The 17890-nt window shown below is 41.5% G+C and overlaps 1 protein-coding gene across 1 annotated transcript in view; it reads right to left on the bottom strand.

Moving 5' to 3' along the window:
* The window catches only part of LOC111539904 (survival motor neuron protein), a 30187-nt gene that overhangs the window by 11538 nt on the left and 759 nt on the right, over positions 1 to 17890 (bottom strand). Inside the window, exons 2-6 of the mRNA XM_026454688.1 lie at positions 6544 to 6615; positions 3978 to 4097; positions 2933 to 3133; positions 2624 to 2776; positions 880 to 969 (exon numbers count right to left, since the gene is read on the bottom strand). Of these exons, the coding sequence (XP_026310473.1) occupies positions 880 to 969; positions 2624 to 2776; positions 2933 to 3133; positions 3978 to 4097; positions 6544 to 6615 (636 nt within the window). The remainder of the gene's footprint in view (positions 1 to 879; positions 970 to 2623; positions 2777 to 2932; positions 3134 to 3977; positions 4098 to 6543; positions 6616 to 17890) is intronic.

Below are 17890 nucleotides of genomic sequence, written 5' to 3'. Positions count from 1 at the left end.
ACACACACACACACACACACACACACACACACACACACACACACACAGCTCACATACCATTTCAAGGGCTATTTTAAGCAAACATCTTGGGTAGAACATCTGTCCTAACCCCATCCCAATACACAGTATGCCAAAGAGTATCGTTGTATCTATTGTTAATACCTAAAAATCTAACATTAGAAATCCAGTTTACAGCTGGGTGCGGTAGATCACGCTTGTAATCCCAGCACTTTGGGAGGCCAAGGTGGGCAGATCACCTAAGGTCAGGAGTTCAAGACCAGTCTGGCCAACATGGTGAAACCCCATTTCTACTAATAACACAAAAATAAGCCAGGCGTGGTGGCAGGCGTCTGTAATCCCAGCTACTTGGGAGGTTGAGGCAGGAGAATTGCTTGAACCCAGGAGGCGGAGGTTGCAGTGAGCCAAGATCACACCACTGTACTCCAGCCTGGGCGACAAGGGCAAAACTCTGCCTCAAAAAAAAAAAAAAAAGAAAAAGAAAGAAAGAAAAAGAAATCCAGTTTACATCAGAAGCTAACATCCAACTATACCTAGAAGGGCAAACACTAATCCCTTATATATGGTATAATTAAATCCCTTCTAACAGGAACTACCTCCCTATAGACTAGATACCAACCTCTGCCAGGAAAGAAGCAGGCAACCTAGAGCTTAGAGTTGGGACTACAAGAGCACTGCATTTGGGTAACAGAAAGGCATTAAAAACAAACAAACAAAAAAACCCCAGAGGTTTAGTTCAAATTTCTACCCATTAGAATCTTGGCCCAAGGGATGGTCTACAATGACATTTTCCGATCCTATTCTGCTAATTATCAAATTGTATATGAAAGCGAAATCTAATCTATACTCTTTTTTACTTACCGGTGGTCCAGAAGGAAATGGAGGCAGCCAGCATGATAGTAAGTGGGGTGGTGGTGGTGGCGGTGGTGGGCCATTGAATTTTAGACCTGGCTATAAGGAATATTTCAAATGAAAATTAACTTACCAATTTCAATATGATAGGAATAAAAAGGACTCAAAACCAAAAGGATAAAAATAATTACCCAGAATATTTGTATTATACATATCAAAAAGGTTAAGTGAAATTTCATGTACCAAATCCTGAAGTCAAACAGACTCATAAGTCAAACGACAACCTCTGGATTTTTCTCATTTCCCTTCTATGTAGACATTAAGGAAGTAAAACCAAATAAGAGTGGTAATTACCTAATAAATCAGAGACAGTCTATTCAGCAAAATTATTTCAATCATAAAAGACTATAGCCCGAATTGTCTAAAATATATCTAAAATACGTATATTTTTAGAGTCAAAAAACTACAATATAATGTAAGCCTCAATAAAAACATTATCACAGAAAATCTTAAAACTTTTGATGAGTCATGCTTGATTTTTAAACATGATTGATTGCCTAGGCCGGGCGCCTGTAATCCTAGCATTTTGGAAGGCCAAGGTGGGGAGACCACTTGAGGTCAGGAGTTCAAGAGCAGCCTGGCCAACATGGTGAAACCCCGTCTCTACTAAAAATACAAAATTAGCCAGGTGCGGTGACGGGTGCCTTTAATCTCAGCTACTTAGGAGGCTGAGGCAGGAGAATCGCTTGAATCCAGGAGGTGGAAGTTGCAGTGAGCCGAGATGGCGCCACTGCACTCCAGCCTGAGCAACAGAGCAAGACTCCATCTCAAAGAAAAAAAAAAAAAAAAAAAAAAAAAGCCTAAATACCATCCCCTCCATGGAAGAAATCACTGCTTTACACAAAAGAACTAGAAAGGGACAAGCCCTTAGGTTCCACGACATAATCTAACCTATAACAACATCTTTTTAGAGTTGATTTCTGTTACTTATAACCAAAAGGACCATAAATGAAAACAATATTTACATTTGAACTCTACAAAACAATCTGAGAGCGCCTCAGGATTTTATCTGTATTAGATGTAAATAAAGTGTTCTTATTTTACAAATCTTATACAGGTGACATGGGAAACAACAGCATATCATCCAGCTAATGATAAATTATTATTACACTTCCTTTTTTTTGAGACAGAGTCTCGTTCTGTCGCCCAGGTTGGACTGCAGTTGCACGATCTTGACTCAGTGAAAGCTCTGCCTTCCGGGTTAACACCATTCTCCTGCCTCAGTCTCCCGAGTAGCTGGGACTACAGGTGTCTGCCACCATGCCTGGCTAATAATTTTTGTATTTTTACTAAAGATAGGGTTTCACCGTGTTAGCCAGGATAGTCTCCATCTCCTGACCTTGTGATCCGCCCGCCTTGGCCTTCCAAAGTGCTGGGATTACAGGCATGAGCCACCGCATCTGGCCCACTATTATACTTTCTAACTTAAATAAGTATGCTAATTATCAGTCTAATACCTAATACTCCACAAAAGTAACCAGATAAATCTTTCATATAAAGCATTGTTGCATCCACTGCATTGTCTAACTTTTTTTAAAAAATTAACTATTTTGCATCATCTTATTCCCTTTTCAAAAAATTCTTGTGTATTTAAGCTACAAAAATTTCATGGGAGAGCTACAAATTAGTTAACAGAGAGGTTATATGTCCTGATATTAACTGTTTTCTGGAAAACCTTTCATAGAAGGTTTACCTTTCCTGGTCCAAGTCTTGGCCCTGGCATGGGGGGTGGTGGAGGGAGAAAAGAGTTCCATGGAGCAGATTTGGACTTGATGTTATCTGATTTACTTCCAGGAGACCTGGAGTTCTCACTTTCATCTGTTGAAACTTGGCTTTCATTTTCATTCTTTAAAAAGAAAAAATATGCAGGTTTTTGTTATAAGGGTGTCATTAAGAAAAAATTAATGCCTCAGTGGATCAAACTGACAACTATATATACTGTTTAACAGTTTCTCATCTAGTCTCTGCTTCAAGAAATTGAATTTCTTTTTTGTATCCTTACCTCTTGAGCATTCTGTTCTATATTATTAGCTACTTCAGAGATTGGGGAAAGTAGATCGGACAGATTTTGCTCCTCTCTATTTCCATATCCAGTGTAAACCACAACACAGGTTTCTCTCTTAAAATCAACTGAAGCAATGGTAGCTGGGTAAATGCAACCGTCTTCTGACCAAATGGCAGAACATTTGTCCCCAACTTTCCACTACAAAAGAAATCAAAGATATATACATGCACACATTTCTTTTGAAGAGGGCAAACTAACATCTTGTTTTGATCAGTGTGGAGGCAAAGGATAGAGGGTAGAGACTTGGAAGGCAAAATAATGTAATGAGAAAGGCTTGGGGTCTAAATACATAAATCTGAATTCCAACTCTCTCGCTTTTATAATCATGTACAAGTTTCTGAATCTCTTTGAGTCTTAGTTGCCCTATCTTATTAGATGGCTATAATATAAGCTACCTCCCACATTTGTGGTGAACAGCAGGAGGGAGAGAAAATGCACATGGTGCCCAGCACTCTGGACTGGCCTAGACCAAGTGCTCGTCAACTGTCAGCTCTCTTCCCCTTGGTAATGATGAAACTAAAGTTGGCTCAAAAGACACCAAAATATTCAGCTTTCAGGACTACTGTTTTTAAATAGCAGAAATAATCCACCTAGACTTCTGGGTTCCTTGGAATTAATAGTTTCAGGGTTTTTGAAGAAAAAGGGGGAAAAAAAATCTCTCAGCTTAAGATGTAAAACACTGCCAATTCAGCTTACAGCTCTTGGGTACTCCTCCCAAACGGCACCTTCTCCCTGCCTTCCACTCACAAATGGAACACATGTCCTGATTTTAGCATTTATCATTCCCATCTAATTCTTTATACTTTCATGACTAACATGCATGTTCCTAAATAACAGAAAATTTAATAGTTGTTTTTGAAGTTGTGTAATTATGTGTCAACATAAACACTGTACTAATCACTTAAGTTAAAGACATTTTACACTATTAAATAAGGACTAACGAGACATCCTTTGAAGTTAAATCTCAACATTTTAAAAAAACCTGTTTTAAGGGAGCTGCAGTATTCTTCTTTTGGCTTTTATTCTTCTTAGCAGGTTTTCTTTTAGGTGTGGTTTTTGGTTTACCTGAAGTTTCACAAATGTCACCATTCTTTAGAGCATGCTATGAAAATAGGAATAAAAATGTACATGTTACAGGGTGGTGCACAGAATAAAAGTCACAACACAACCCAGTTGCCATTATAAGGTAGTCTCAAGGCTCCATCACCTCAGAAAGCATCTATTTCCTCTTTTGACCACTCCCTACACTATAAAACTGCTCTTAAAGGCATCATACATCTGATTATCAGCTCTAAAGACCCTTTTAATCAAATCTCCTTCCTCTCAACCTCTCTGTAACATTAGACCCTGTTAATTATCTTTCTTCCTGATATTCATGGCCCCTTGGATATCATGGCAATGTAGGGCCCCAATGGTTTCATTACTTCTGATCAAGCCTTAGATTTAGGCATTCCCAGAAAGAGCTGGCCATCCTTCTTTACTTGCTTAAGGCCATGTTTTTTTTTTTTTTTAAACACAGAGTCTCACTCTGTCACCAGCCTGGAGTGCAGTCGCGCTGATCTCAGCTCACTGCAACCTCCGCCTCCCGGATTCAAGTGATTCCCCTGCCTCAGCCTCCTGAGTAGCTGGGATTACAGGTGTGTACCACCATGCCCAGCTAATTTTTGTATTTTTAGTAAAGACGGGGTTTCACCACGTTGGCCAGGCTGGTCTTGAACTCCTGACCTCGTGGTTTGCTCGCCTCGGCCTCCCAAAGTGCTCGGATTACAGGCATGAGCCACCGCACCCAGCCAAGGCCATCTATTCTTATTACTTTAGTTACAACAGTCTGCAAACACACTTATGAAGCTATTAATCCAGCTCTGACTGTTCTCAATCTAACATTTCCAATGATCAATTTCACATATTAATTCATACCTCAAACTCAACCTCAACTTAATTCATATTCAACCTCAACTTAATTCAAACTCAATCTCAACTTAATTCATACTCAAACTCACTACTAAAACAATCGTTTTCCCGCATCAGTTCTTTTCCTCCTTTACTCAGATTACATCTCCCTGAAATATAACCAACCCACCCCACACTGAGCCCCATTTCAATCTCTATTTTATAGAACTCTCTTGGTAATTCTTTAGTTGACTTCTAGTTTCAGTGTATACTGGAAAGCACATTTAAAAATCTAGGCCGGGTGCAGTGGCTCATGCCTGTAATCCCAGCACTTTGGCAGGTCAAGGCGGAGGGATCTTTTAAGCTCAGGAGTTCCAGGCCAGCCTGGGCAACAGGGTGAGACTGCATCTCTACAAAGAAAACAAAAATGAGCTGGGTGTGATGGCACACACCTGTGGTCCCAACTACTCAGGAAGCTGAGGTTTGAGCTCATGAGCTGAAGGCTCCAATGAGGCATGATCACGCCACTACACACTCTAGCCTGGGTGACATGGCAAGACCCCATCTCAAAAAAAAAAAAAAAAAATCTAGAAATTAGTTACAAAGGTGACATAGAGGTCTGATCCTTAGCTCACGTTACAAGAGTAACTATGAGAAAGACATCAACTCTGCATGCTTGGTACTCTTTATATAGTGTATGAGTATATGCTCTGTTCAAGGTAGCCTGGACTATTGATGACCCTTATTTAGTGCTCAGTAAGACTAAATATCTCAAGAGAGTGAAGAAGGTGATGATGTTGGCCAACCGTATAAGTGCCTTGAGACACAGAACCATACTACATTTCCTAAAAGAACTGTATATTCCTACCCAATAGGAACACTTGACTTGATACCCAACTTACAGGATTTGGGATGATTAGATTAATTTAATATATGCAAAGCACATAATGTACTGTCAGCATGCTACAAGCATTAATTGCCATACTAATGCTATTTATCTTCATCATTATTTTATTAAATGCTTGTTAAATGTTTAAAATTATAATCCAGGTTGTCCCTTTCCTATTAATCTCAATTAGAGGAATTCTATAGTTTGATACAATGTAAAAATACTAAAAGGAATACACTTTTTGTTTGTTTTCTGTGATGGAGTCTCACTCTATCGCCCAGGCTGGAGTGCAGTGGTACGATCTTGGCTCACTGCAACCTCTGCCGCCCAGGTTCAAGCGATTCTCCTGCCTCAGTGTCCCAAGCAGCTGGGATTACAGGCATGTGCCACCACGCTTGGCTAATTTTTGTATTTTTATTAAAGATGGGGTTTCACCATGTTGGCCAGGCTGGTCTTGAACTCCTGACCTCAGGTGATCCACCTGCCTCGGCTTCTCAAAGTGCTGAGATTACAGGAGTGAGCCACCATACCCAGGTAGGAATAAATATTTTAAATTTTATTTAAATTGCCTTCATAAAAAGGATGACATATATAAGCTATCAACTTCTAAAGGAAGATATCCCCTGATTTAACTAACTCATATTACCATCTAATTTTCAAAATGAAAACTGAGTAACATGTACTTTAACACTTTACTGTATGTTATCAATTCCCTTCCCAAATGAATAACAAGAGAAAATAAGAAAACGACTAAGTAAGCATTTCATACCTTAAATGAAGCCACAGCTTTATCATATGCTTTTATCAATGCTGTATCATCCCAAATGTCAGAATCATTGCTCTGGAAAGGGTAAGAAATAAAAACAACTCATGTTCAGATAGGTTTAATCAGAAAATGTATGTTAGTACCAACAGTCATCTTAATCTAAACATAACCAAATTAAACTGAAAATGAGTATTTAAAATCCTAAATAAAGCCACAGGAAACTTACCTGCTTAGAGGTTATGTGACTTTACTTCAAAAGCTGGACATAGGTAAATGTTCTAAGAATGAATGCCATAAAGTGAATGCCCCTACAATTTAATTCCTATCCACAGACCATGAGTAGATTTGTTCAAGGCCAGCTACACTTATTTCAATTAAGATCAGAAAAAACTTGACTTCATCTAGACTATGGGAAAGCTGTTCTGACTTCAGAACCTATGATCCAAAGAATATTTTTTCTTTTGAAATTATAATGTTTCCAGATTATAAGGATACAAAATTGTTAATAGTGACTAACCAATTTTCATTTTATTTTTATTATTATTTTTTACTTCCATTTCCCTTTCCTGCTTTCCTGGTACCAGTTTTCTTTCTTTCTTTTCCTTTATTTTGTTTCTTTCTTCTCTCCCTCCCTCCTTCCTTTCTTCACTTCTCTCTCTCTTTCTCTGCCTTTTTTCTACCCTCAAATTCCTGTGTTCAAACGACCCTCCACCTCAGCCCACTGAGTAGCTGGGAATATAGGTGCATGCCACCATGCCTGGCTAGTTTTTAAAATTTTTTGTAGAGATGGGGTCTCGCCATCTTAGCCAAGCTGGTCTCGAACTCCTAGGCTCAAGTCATTCTCCAGCCTCACTCGACTTCCCAAGTGTGGGAATTACAGGCATGAGCCACCGCACCTAGAAATATTTTTGTCCAGACATGGTGGCTCATGCCTGTAATCCCAGCTAATTGGGAGGCTGAGGCAGGAGAATTACATGAGCCCAGTTGTTGGAGGTTGCAGTAAGCAATGATTTTCCCATTGCTCTCTAGCCTGGGTGACAGAGCAAGACCCTGTCTAACAACGACGACGACGACAAAATAATAATAATAAATACTTTTTTAGCACTACTAGCACTGTGCAAGTCACTGAGAGATATATAGAAACATGTTACTGTTTAGTTATGATCTAACTAGGGATTTAAGACTATCACACAAGACAAAACAAAAAACAATATAAAACAAATCTGAACAAACATCAAAATGTGAAATACAAACAGTATTTTAATTAAAAAGGAAAGAAACTAATGTATACTGTAAGATCATATGCAGGAAACCGACCTAAGAAATAAAAACCACTCACGCCTGTAATCCCAGCACTTTGGGTGGCCGAGGTAGGCGGATCACGAGGTCAGGAGTTCGAGATCAGCCTGGCCAACATGGTGAAACCCTGCCTCTACTAAAAATACAAAAATTAGCTGGACATGGTAGCACATGCCTGTAATCCCAGGTACTCGGGAGGCTGAGGCAGGAGAATCACTTGAACCTGGGAGGCGGAGGTTGCAGTGAGCCAAGATTGCGCCACTGCTCTCCAGCCTGAGAGACATACCGAGACTCTGTCTCAAAAAACAAACAGAACACAACAAAACAAAAAAACCCAACAGGATTTAGGCTGGGCACAATGGCTTGTAATCCCAGCAATTTGGGAGGCCAAGGTAGGTGAATTGCTTGAGTTCAGGAGTTCGAGACCAGCCTAGGCAACAGGGTAAGAACCTTGTGTCTACTAAAAATACAAAAATTTTGGCCAGGTATGGTGGCTCACGCCTGTAATTCCAGCACTTTGGGAGGTCGAGGCAGGCAGATCACGAGGTCAGGAGTTCGAGACCGGCATGGCCAACAAGGTGAAACCTCATTTCTCCTAAAACTACAAAAATAAGCTGGCGTGGTGGCAGGCACCTGTAATCCCAGCTGCTCAGGAGGCTGAGGCAGGAGAACTACCTGAACCCAGGCAGCAGAGATTGCAGTGAGCTGAGATTGTGCCACTGCACTCCAGCCTGGGCGACATAGTGAGACTCCGTCTCAAAAACAAACAAACAAAAAACAAATTTAGCTGGGCATGGTGGCACACGCCTGTAGTCCCAGCCACCTGCAGGGCTGAGGCGAGAGGGTCACTTGAGCCCAGGAAGTCAAGGATGCAGTGAGTGGAGACGGTGCCGCTGCACTCCAGCCTGGGTAACAAATTAAGACTTTGGGGGGGGGGGGGGGGAAAAAAAACCAAAAAACCAAAACGATTTGCACAGGTAGACAAAATAGAAAGTATTCCAAGTAAGAGCATGAACAAGGACAACAAAAAAGGCATGGAAGCAAAAATAAACACACTATAAGAATTTACTTATGTGAGGCCAGGCACAGTGGCTAATGCCTGTAATCCCAGCACTTTGGGAGACTAAGGCGGGTGGATCATGAGGTCAGGAGATTGAGACCATCTTGGCCTAACACGGTGAAACCCTGTCTCTACTAAAAATACAAAAAATTAGCAGGGTGTGGTGGTGGGCATCTGTAGTCCCAGCCATTTGGGAGGCTGAGGCAGGAGAATGGTGTGAACCCAGGAGGCGGAGCTTAGAGTGAGCTGAGATCCTGCCACTGTACTCCAGCCTAGGCAACGGAGCAAAACTGTCTCAAAAAAAAAAAAAAAAAGAATTTACTTATGTGAGGTAACTAAAATAGTCAAATTTATAGAATTAGAAAGAATGATGATTACCATGGGCTAAGTGGAAGGAGAAATGGGGATTTGCTAATGGGTAGAGTTTCAGGTTGTAAGACGAAAAAGTTCCAAAGATTTATTGCACAACAACATGAACATACTTAATGTTACTGAACTATATACTTAAAAATGGCTAAAATGACAAATTTTTTTACTTCAATAAAAAATAAAACACACTGTTTGAGGGATCAGTGAGACAAGTCCAAATAGAATCCAATTCATACTATAAGGTAGAGTTGGATTTGGTATACTATAGAGTATTTTGGATTTGGTACAGTATTAGCCAATGAATTCCAAAAAAGTTTGTTATAAAATTCACTGAGTTGTAATATTACTTTTTTCTTGTCATTTTCTTGTTTTTTTTTTTTTTTTTTATTTGTTTGCTTTCTCTTGAGACAAGAGTCTCGCTCTGCCACCCAGGCTGGAGTGCAGTGGCACGATCTCAGCTCACTGCAACCTCTGCCGCCCAGGTTCAAGTGATTCTCGGGCCTCAGTCTCTCAAGTAGCTGGGATTACAGGCTCCCACCATCAAGCTGGGCTAATTTCTGTATTTTTAGTAGACATGGGCTTTCATCATCTTGGCAAGACTGGTCTCAAACTCCTGACCTTAAGTGATCCTCCCACCTCAGCCTCCCAAAGTGCTGGGATTATTGGCATGAGCCACAGCACCCAGCCTTGTCATCTTCCTGTTAATCTCTATTATATAGAGATAAATGTGTTCCAATATAAAACTGTCAATCTTGCTGTATGATAAAAAGTACTTATAATTCCAACCTGGGCAATATGGGAAAACCCCATCTCTACAAAAAGTACAAAAATTAGCTGGGCGTGGTGGTTCATATCTGTAGTCCCAGCTATTCAGAAGGCTAAGGTGGGAGGACCGCTTGAACCAGGGAAGAGGAGATTGCAGTGAGTGGAGATCAGAGATCATGCCACTGCACTCTAGCCAGGGTGACAGAGTGAGACCCTGTCTTAAAAAAAAAAAAAAAAAGTGCTTAAAATCATTAAGTCACTTTGCAGATAAGAAAAGTAATCACAAAGAGGTTAACTGACTTGTTTAAGGTTACATTCCCACTTGGAAGGTAAGATGTTCCTTGGAGATGTGGTAAAAGGAATAAAAACAGGCTGGGGTCCAGTGGCTCACACCTGTAATCTCTGTCTTGAAAAAAAAAAAGGAGGGGGGGGAGGTAGGCGGCTCATGACTGTAATCCCAGCACTTTGGGATGCAGAGGTGGGTGGATTACTTGAGGTCAGGAGTTCGAGACCAGCCTGCCAATGCGGCAAAACCCCATCTCTATTAAAAATACAAAACTTAGCCAGGCATGGTGGTGTGCATCTGTAGTCCCAGCTACTTGGGAGGCTGAGGCAGGAGAACTGCTGGAACCCAGGAGGCAGAGGTTGCAGTGAGCCAAGATCACACCACTGCACTCCAGCTTGAGTGACAGAGTGAGACTCCACCTCAAAAGAAAAAAAAAAGGAAGCAAACAGTAGAAAATGAAGGGTGGTCCTGAAGAAATAAATAAATCACAGAATCAGAGGACAGTGATATCAATAGAAGAGTGCAGTCTTAAAGCAAGATACACAGACAGACGGCAACTCAAACTCCTCATATCTCAACTGTTATTGCCAGACCAGGAAAGAAGTAATTTCAAAACGAACAGAAAACAAATTGACAGAAGAAAAAGTAATACTGATTACAAGGTACCCAAGGACAAATATATCTGACTGAAAACCTAAGGAGCACTAAAGCAAAGGCATGAAAAAGAACCAAAGGAATAAAAATAAATAAAAAGCAAAATGGTTGATAAGTTGGCAAACAGTATTTATTTAACATATGTACACATGGGGTCCCTGAAGAATAAAAACAAAACAATCTCCCTGGTGGTCTAGTGGTCAGGAATTTAAAAAAAAGGAAAAATTCCTAGGGATGGGAGGAAGAACCCCCTCCCATCCTCAGAACCTCTAAGCAAAAAGACTAAGTTACAAAATAAAAAACATCAGTTATCATTAGACTTTCTCATAGAAATTTATGGGGAAAAAGTATGAGCCAAGAATTTTACATGCAGCCTAGCTGTCCTTGAAGTAGCAAGATTAAGAAAAGTTTAAAATGTAGAATACTGTACTCACTAGCCTTTCCAGGGGAATCTACTGAAAATAAGCTTCATCCAACCAAGATTGACCAGGGAAACTTGGGTTTTAAAAATAACACAACTGGCCAGACGCAGTGGCTCACGCCTGTAATCCCAACACTTTGGGAGGCCGAAGTGGGTGGATCACCTGAGGTCAGGAGTTCGAGACCAGCCTGATGAACATGGAGAAACCCCATCTCTACTAAAAATACAAAATTAGCTGGGGGGGGTGGTGGTGGTGCATGCCTGTAATCCCAGCTACTCGGGAGGCTGAGGCAGGAGAACTGCTTTAACCTAGGAGGTGGAGGTTGTGATGAGCCAAGATCGCACCACTGCACTCCAGCCTGGGCAACAAGAGTGAAACTCTGTCTCAGAAAAACAAAAAAACAAAAAAACAAAAAACCAGAATTGTTAGCATCAAATATATTTAATTGTGGATCTAAGAGAAAAGTAGTATATTAAATTCAAAAGCTGATTCTAAAATTTATATGGAAATACTAAGGACACAAATAAACCAAAGCTGGACAATTTACATTACCTAACTTTAAGACTGTAAACCAAAAGTATCAGAGACAGGTTTCAATCAATTTAGAAAGTTTATTTTGCCAAGGTTAAAGATGCACCTATGACATAGCCCTCAGGAGGTCCTGATGACATGTCCCCAAGGTGGTGGGGTACAGCTTTGTTTTATACATTTTAGGGAGACATGCAGCACCAATCAATATATGTAAGATGTATATGAGTTCTGTTGTGAAAGGCGGGACAACTCAAAGTGGGGGTAGGGAGGTTTCTACCTCATAGGAAGATTTAAAGATTTTCTAATTGGCCACTACTTGAAAGAGTTGTTATCAACAGAAAGGAATGTTTGGGTTACCATAAGGGGTTGTGTAGACAAAGGTTTTATCATGCAGATGAAGCTACCAGGTAGCAGGCTTCAGAGAGGGTAGGTTGTAAATGTTTCTTATCAGACTTCAAGAGTCTGTTCTATCAGTAATTCCAAAAGGGGAGGAGGGTGTGATGAGACATGTTCAACTCCCCCTTCCATCATGGCTTGAACTAGTTTTTCAGGTTAATTTTGGAATGCCCTTGGCTGAGAGGATGGGTCCATTCAGTTGGTTGTGCAGGGGGGTCCCTATAATTTTATTTTTGGTTTACAAGACATACTCTGAAGCTATAGTAATTAAAAGTGTAGTACTGACATCAATATAGGCTAATAGACAATGTAACAGAATTTAGAGTCAGAAATAGCCCTGTGATATTATGATTGATTTTAACTAAAGTTACAAATGTGGTTTAACAGAGAAAGCATAGTAGTTCCAAGAAATGATGGTAAAACTATTGGAAATCCTTATGCAAAAACAAACCAAATTTCCACCTACATTGAGCCATATATAAGAATTACCTCAAAATTGATTACAGACCTAAGTGTCTAAAAAAAAAAAAAAAAAAAAAAATAGCCAGGCATGGTGGTGCGTGCTTGTAATTTCAGCTGCTCAGAAGGCTGAGGCAAGAAGATTGTGCGCAGGAGGTGGAGGCTGCAGTAGGCTGTGTGATTGCACCACTGCACAACAGCCTAGGTGACACAGTGACACACTGTCTCCAAAAAAAAAAAAAAAAAAAAAAAAACAACCCAAATGATTTGAACAGACACTTCACCAAAGAAGATATACGGATGGCAAATAAGCTCATGAAATGATCAACAGCAGCACTGGTCATTAGAAAACGCTAATTAAACTCACAAGACGCCACTACATCTATTATAATGCCTAAAATTAAAAAGACTGACCATACCAAGTGTTTGCAGGGACACTGAGCAAATGGAACTTTCATACATTGCTGGTAAAAATGCAAAACGGGGGAGCTGTTCTGAACCTATTCTAGTTGTGGGGGCTGTCCAACTTTTGAATTGTTCTTTGCTCAATTAAACTCTGTTATATTCAAAAGTAAAATGGTGCAACCACCACTTTGAAGAAGAGTTTGAAAGCTCCTTAAAGGCCGGGCGCGGTGGCTCAAGCCTGTAATCCCAGCACTTTGGGAGGCTGAGACGGGCGGATCACGAGGTCAGGAGATCGAGACCATCCTGGCTAACACGGTGAAACCCCGTCTCTACTAAAATACAAAAAACTAGCCGGGCGAGATGGCGGCGCCTGTAGTCCCAGCTACTCGGGAGGCTGAGGCAGGAGAATGGCGGGAACCCGGGAGACGGAGCTTGCAGTGAGCTGAGATCCGGCCACTGCACTCCAGCCTGGGTGACAGAGCGAGACTCCGTCTCAAAAAAAAAAAAAAAAAAAAAAAAGAAAGCTCCTTAAAGACTTAAAAATACATCTACCCTGTGACCTAAGTATTTACTCAAGAAAAATGAAAGCATATGTCTATATAAAGTCTTTTTAAAATTTTTTTTATAAAAAATTTTTAATTTTTGATTTTAAAATAAAAAGACAGGAGCTTCACCATTTTTCCCAGGCTGGTCTCAAACTCCTGGGCTCAAGTGATCTGCCAGCCTTGGCTATACGAAGTCTTATACACTAATATTCACAGTGGCTCTACTTGTTAATAGTCCCAAACTGGAAAAAGCCCAAATGTTCACAACTAAGCGATGGATACAGTATAGTATATACATGCAATGGAACACTACTCAGCAATAAAATGGATGAAAATCAAAATAGTTATGCTAAGTAAAAGAAACATGACAAAAAAAGTACTTATCATTCCATGCTTACAAAATTCTTAAAAATGCAGGCTAATCTATGGTGACAGAAAGTAGATTAGTGGTTGTCTGGGGACAGGACAAGGAGGGATGAGAAGGATCACAAAACATCAATCCAACTGAGGCCACTAAGCTATACGGAAATCCAAACCAGCCCACACATTGAAACCACATAAAGAAATCTTCATGAGACTACTTGAAAAATAGAGATAGCCCGCCAATCCCTAGTTGCTCAGTCCCCAGCTACTGAAGCTCTAGCAACTATGTAGGCACAACCACGAGACAGCTGCACGAAAACTGCCCAGCAAGGCCCTCACAAATTCCTGACCCACAGAAACGATGAGAAATAATAAAATGTTCTTTGTTGTTTCAAGCCACTAAGTTTTGGCAGATTCGTTACACAGCAACGGCAGCCAGAACAGAACATCAGGACTGTCTTTATATCTGATTCTCAGTCACTTCCAGCAGCTGAGATTTCTCAAATTATTCCCAACACCCTGCCATCTTCTACCTTCTCCTACCACTTCCTGAAACTTCCCCTGTGCTCCCTTAATAACAAAATCCCACTCTTTCACCTCTGAATCATCCCTTCATTTCTCGCTCTAAGTAAAATCCAACTCCCCGAGGATGTCTTTTCCTTCGCAGTCATCTCAAATGTTAGATGTTTCCTCTTTTCTCCTCCACACTCTTCATATCACGGTACCTTACAGAGATGTGGGAAAGAAATCTTCCCTGCTCCTTACTTGCACTTCCAGATTATTCTCCTCCATTCCCCTCTAAAAATTCCCAGCTTTGAAAATCCTGACAAAAAGTAGCCAGGCATGGTGGTCAGTGCCTGTAGTTCCAGCTACTTGAGAGGCTGAAGTGGGAGAATCACTTGAGCCTGGGAGGAGGTTGTAGTGAGCCGTGATCGCGCCACTGCACTCCCATCTGGGCAAGAGAAAGAGGCCCTGTCTCAGGGGAAGAAAAAAAAAGAAGGAAAATCTTGTCACCAGACTCACAATCTATTATCACTTCCTACTGCAGTCATCTACAGCATCCTGAGTCACTCTTCCTCATTCCTTAATATTTACATTGCAGTTCTCTCTCCAACACTGCCATAATTTTTGGTGATTTAAATATCCATGTAAATGATCCCTTCAACTACCCTATATTTGCAGGGTTCTAAACTCCTCTGCACCACAATCTTGTACATCCCATGATGTGGTTTGGCTCTGTGTCCCCACCCAAATCTCATGCTGAATTGTGATCCCCAGTGTTGGAGGTGGGCATGATATGAGGCGACTGGATCATGGGGGTGATCTCCAATGATTTAGCACCATCCCCCTAGTGCTGTCTCCTAATAAGAGTTCTCACAAGATCTGGTTGTTTTAAGGTATGTAGCACTTCCCCCTTCTCTCTCTCTCCTGCTGGTCACACGAAGACTGTGCTTGCTTCCTCTTCACCTTCTGCCATGACTGTAGGTTTCCTTAGGCCTCCACAAGAGAAGGCTGTACAGGCTGCAGAACTGTGAGCCGACTAAACCTCTTATCTTTATAAATACCTGGTCTCAGGTATGTCTTTGTAGCAGTGTGAGAATGAACTGACACATCCCCAAATCTCAGCTACTCACTCGCTTCAACAGTATTTATTTATTATAACCCATAACCACAACCTCTCCATAAATGCAGTTTCAAGAATCCCACTCTCTTAACCATTACCTTCTAGGCTCTGCAACTTACTCCTACTAGCGGTTTAATGGGGACAATCATTCCACTTCACTAGGACTGGCAATACATTGATCCTCTCATTTTTTTTTTTTTTTTTTTTTTTTTGAGACAGTCTCGTTCTGTCACCCAGGCTGGAGTGCAGTGGCGCGATTTCAGCTCACTGCAACCTCCACATCCCAGGTTGAAGCGATTTTTCTGCCTCAGCCTCCTTAGTAGCTGGGACTACAGGCACCTGCCACCATGTCCAGCTAATTTTTTTTCCCCCAAGACGGAGTCTTGCTCTGTCGCCCAGGCTGGAGTGCAGTGGCGCGATGTCAGCTCACTGCAACCACCGCCTTATGTGTTCAAGTGACTCTCCTGCCTCAGCCTCCCAAGTAGCTGGGATCACAGGCATGCGCCACCACACCCAGCTGATTTTTGTATTTTTTTTTTTTAAGATGGAGTTTTGCTCTTGTTGCCCAGGCTGGAGTGCAAAGGCGTGATCTCGGCTCTCTGCAACCTCCGCCTCCCAGGTTCAAGTAATGTTTCTGCCTCGGTCTCCCGAGTAGCTGGGATTACAGACATGTGCCACCACGCCCGATAATTTTTGTATTTTTAGTAGAGACAGGGTTTCACCATATTGGCTAGGCTGGTCTCGAACTCCTGACCTTGTGATCTGCCCTGCTCGGCCACGCAAAGTGCTGGGATTACAGGAGTGAGCCACAATGCCCGGCCAATCCTCCCACTTTTTAAACTGTCTCTTAGGGTCTTAATATCCTCATTTCCTTTCTTAGCCAGCTTAAATTCCATGGTCAATTGTTAAGATAACTGGTTTGTACTTCTCCCCCTCACTTCTTCATATCCACGTGGTAAAACTACAACCGTATTAATTTCAACTCTCCATTTACTCTGTGGCTGCCCTCATACACACAATCTTGCTGTCTGGTCTCCTTCAACTCGTGACCGGGAATCTCAAGTAGGCCTTTTATGTTGCCTAGCAACATTTCCACTAAACTTCCCTGTCCAATCCTTGCCCACTCTTCTAAAGAACTACCTACTTCCCAACTTCTCTTTCCTCTCTCATCCTAGCTCCTAGCTGATAACCTTGCTTCTTTCACTAAGAGAACAGTAAGAATCAAGAGAACTTTCAAAATCTCCTGCCATCCTATCTGCCCATTCACATATCATAGATGTGTAACTATATAGCTGTCACCAAAAGAACCGCTAATGTTTCCAACAAAGGCCAAATCCATCCCGTCTTACCTACTCTAGGACATTGCTCTAGCAATTCTCTTCTTTCCAATATCAACTTTCCCATTCTTATCTTTCCCATCAATCCACAAACATGCTGAAACACGTTGCTCCCATCTTAGTGCAGTGGCTCACACCAGTAATCCCAGCACTTTGGGAGGCAAAGGTGGGAGGATAGCTTGAGCCCAGGAGTCCAAGGCTGTAATGATTCATGATTGCGCCACTGGCACCCCAGCAGTCTAGGCAACAGAGCAAGACCCCCCTCTCTCAAAACCACACGCACACAATTACAATTCCTCTTAACTCACTTTCCCTTCATTTATTGCCCAATTTCTCTACCCTCCATTTATAATAAAATTTCGTGGTGGCTCACTCCTTTAGTCCCAGCTACTCCAAAGGCTGAAGCAGGAGGGTCGCTTGAGGCCAAGAGATTGATGCTGCAATGAGCTAGGATCACACCACTGCACTCCAGCCTGGGCCACAGGGAGTGACCTTGTCTCTAAAAAAAAAAAAAAAATTTTTAAATAAAATTCCTTGAAATATGTCTACCGATGTTTTTGTTTATTTTAAGACAAGGTCTGGCTCTGTCGCCCAGTGGCGCAATCACAGCTCACTGCAGCCTCCACCTCCCTGAGCCTTTCAAGACCTGAACCTTCTAAGTAGCTGGGACCACAGGCGCGCACCACAACGCCTGTGTAAATTTTGTGTTTTTAATTTTTGTGGACTCGGAGTCACACTATGTTGCCCAGGCTGGTCAAATGTTGCCCTGGATTTCTCTTCTATTCTCCAACTCACTCCAGTCAAATTCACCCCCACCATGCTATGCCCAAGACTG

This window comes from Piliocolobus tephrosceles, chromosome 4, assembly GCF_002776525.5.
Source record: "Piliocolobus tephrosceles isolate RC106 chromosome 4, ASM277652v3, whole genome shotgun sequence".
NCBI lineage: Eukaryota > Metazoa > Chordata > Mammalia > Primates > Cercopithecidae > Piliocolobus > Piliocolobus tephrosceles.
The sequence above is the reverse complement of the archived record's forward strand: the minus strand, read 5'-3'. Positions and strand labels throughout refer to the sequence as shown.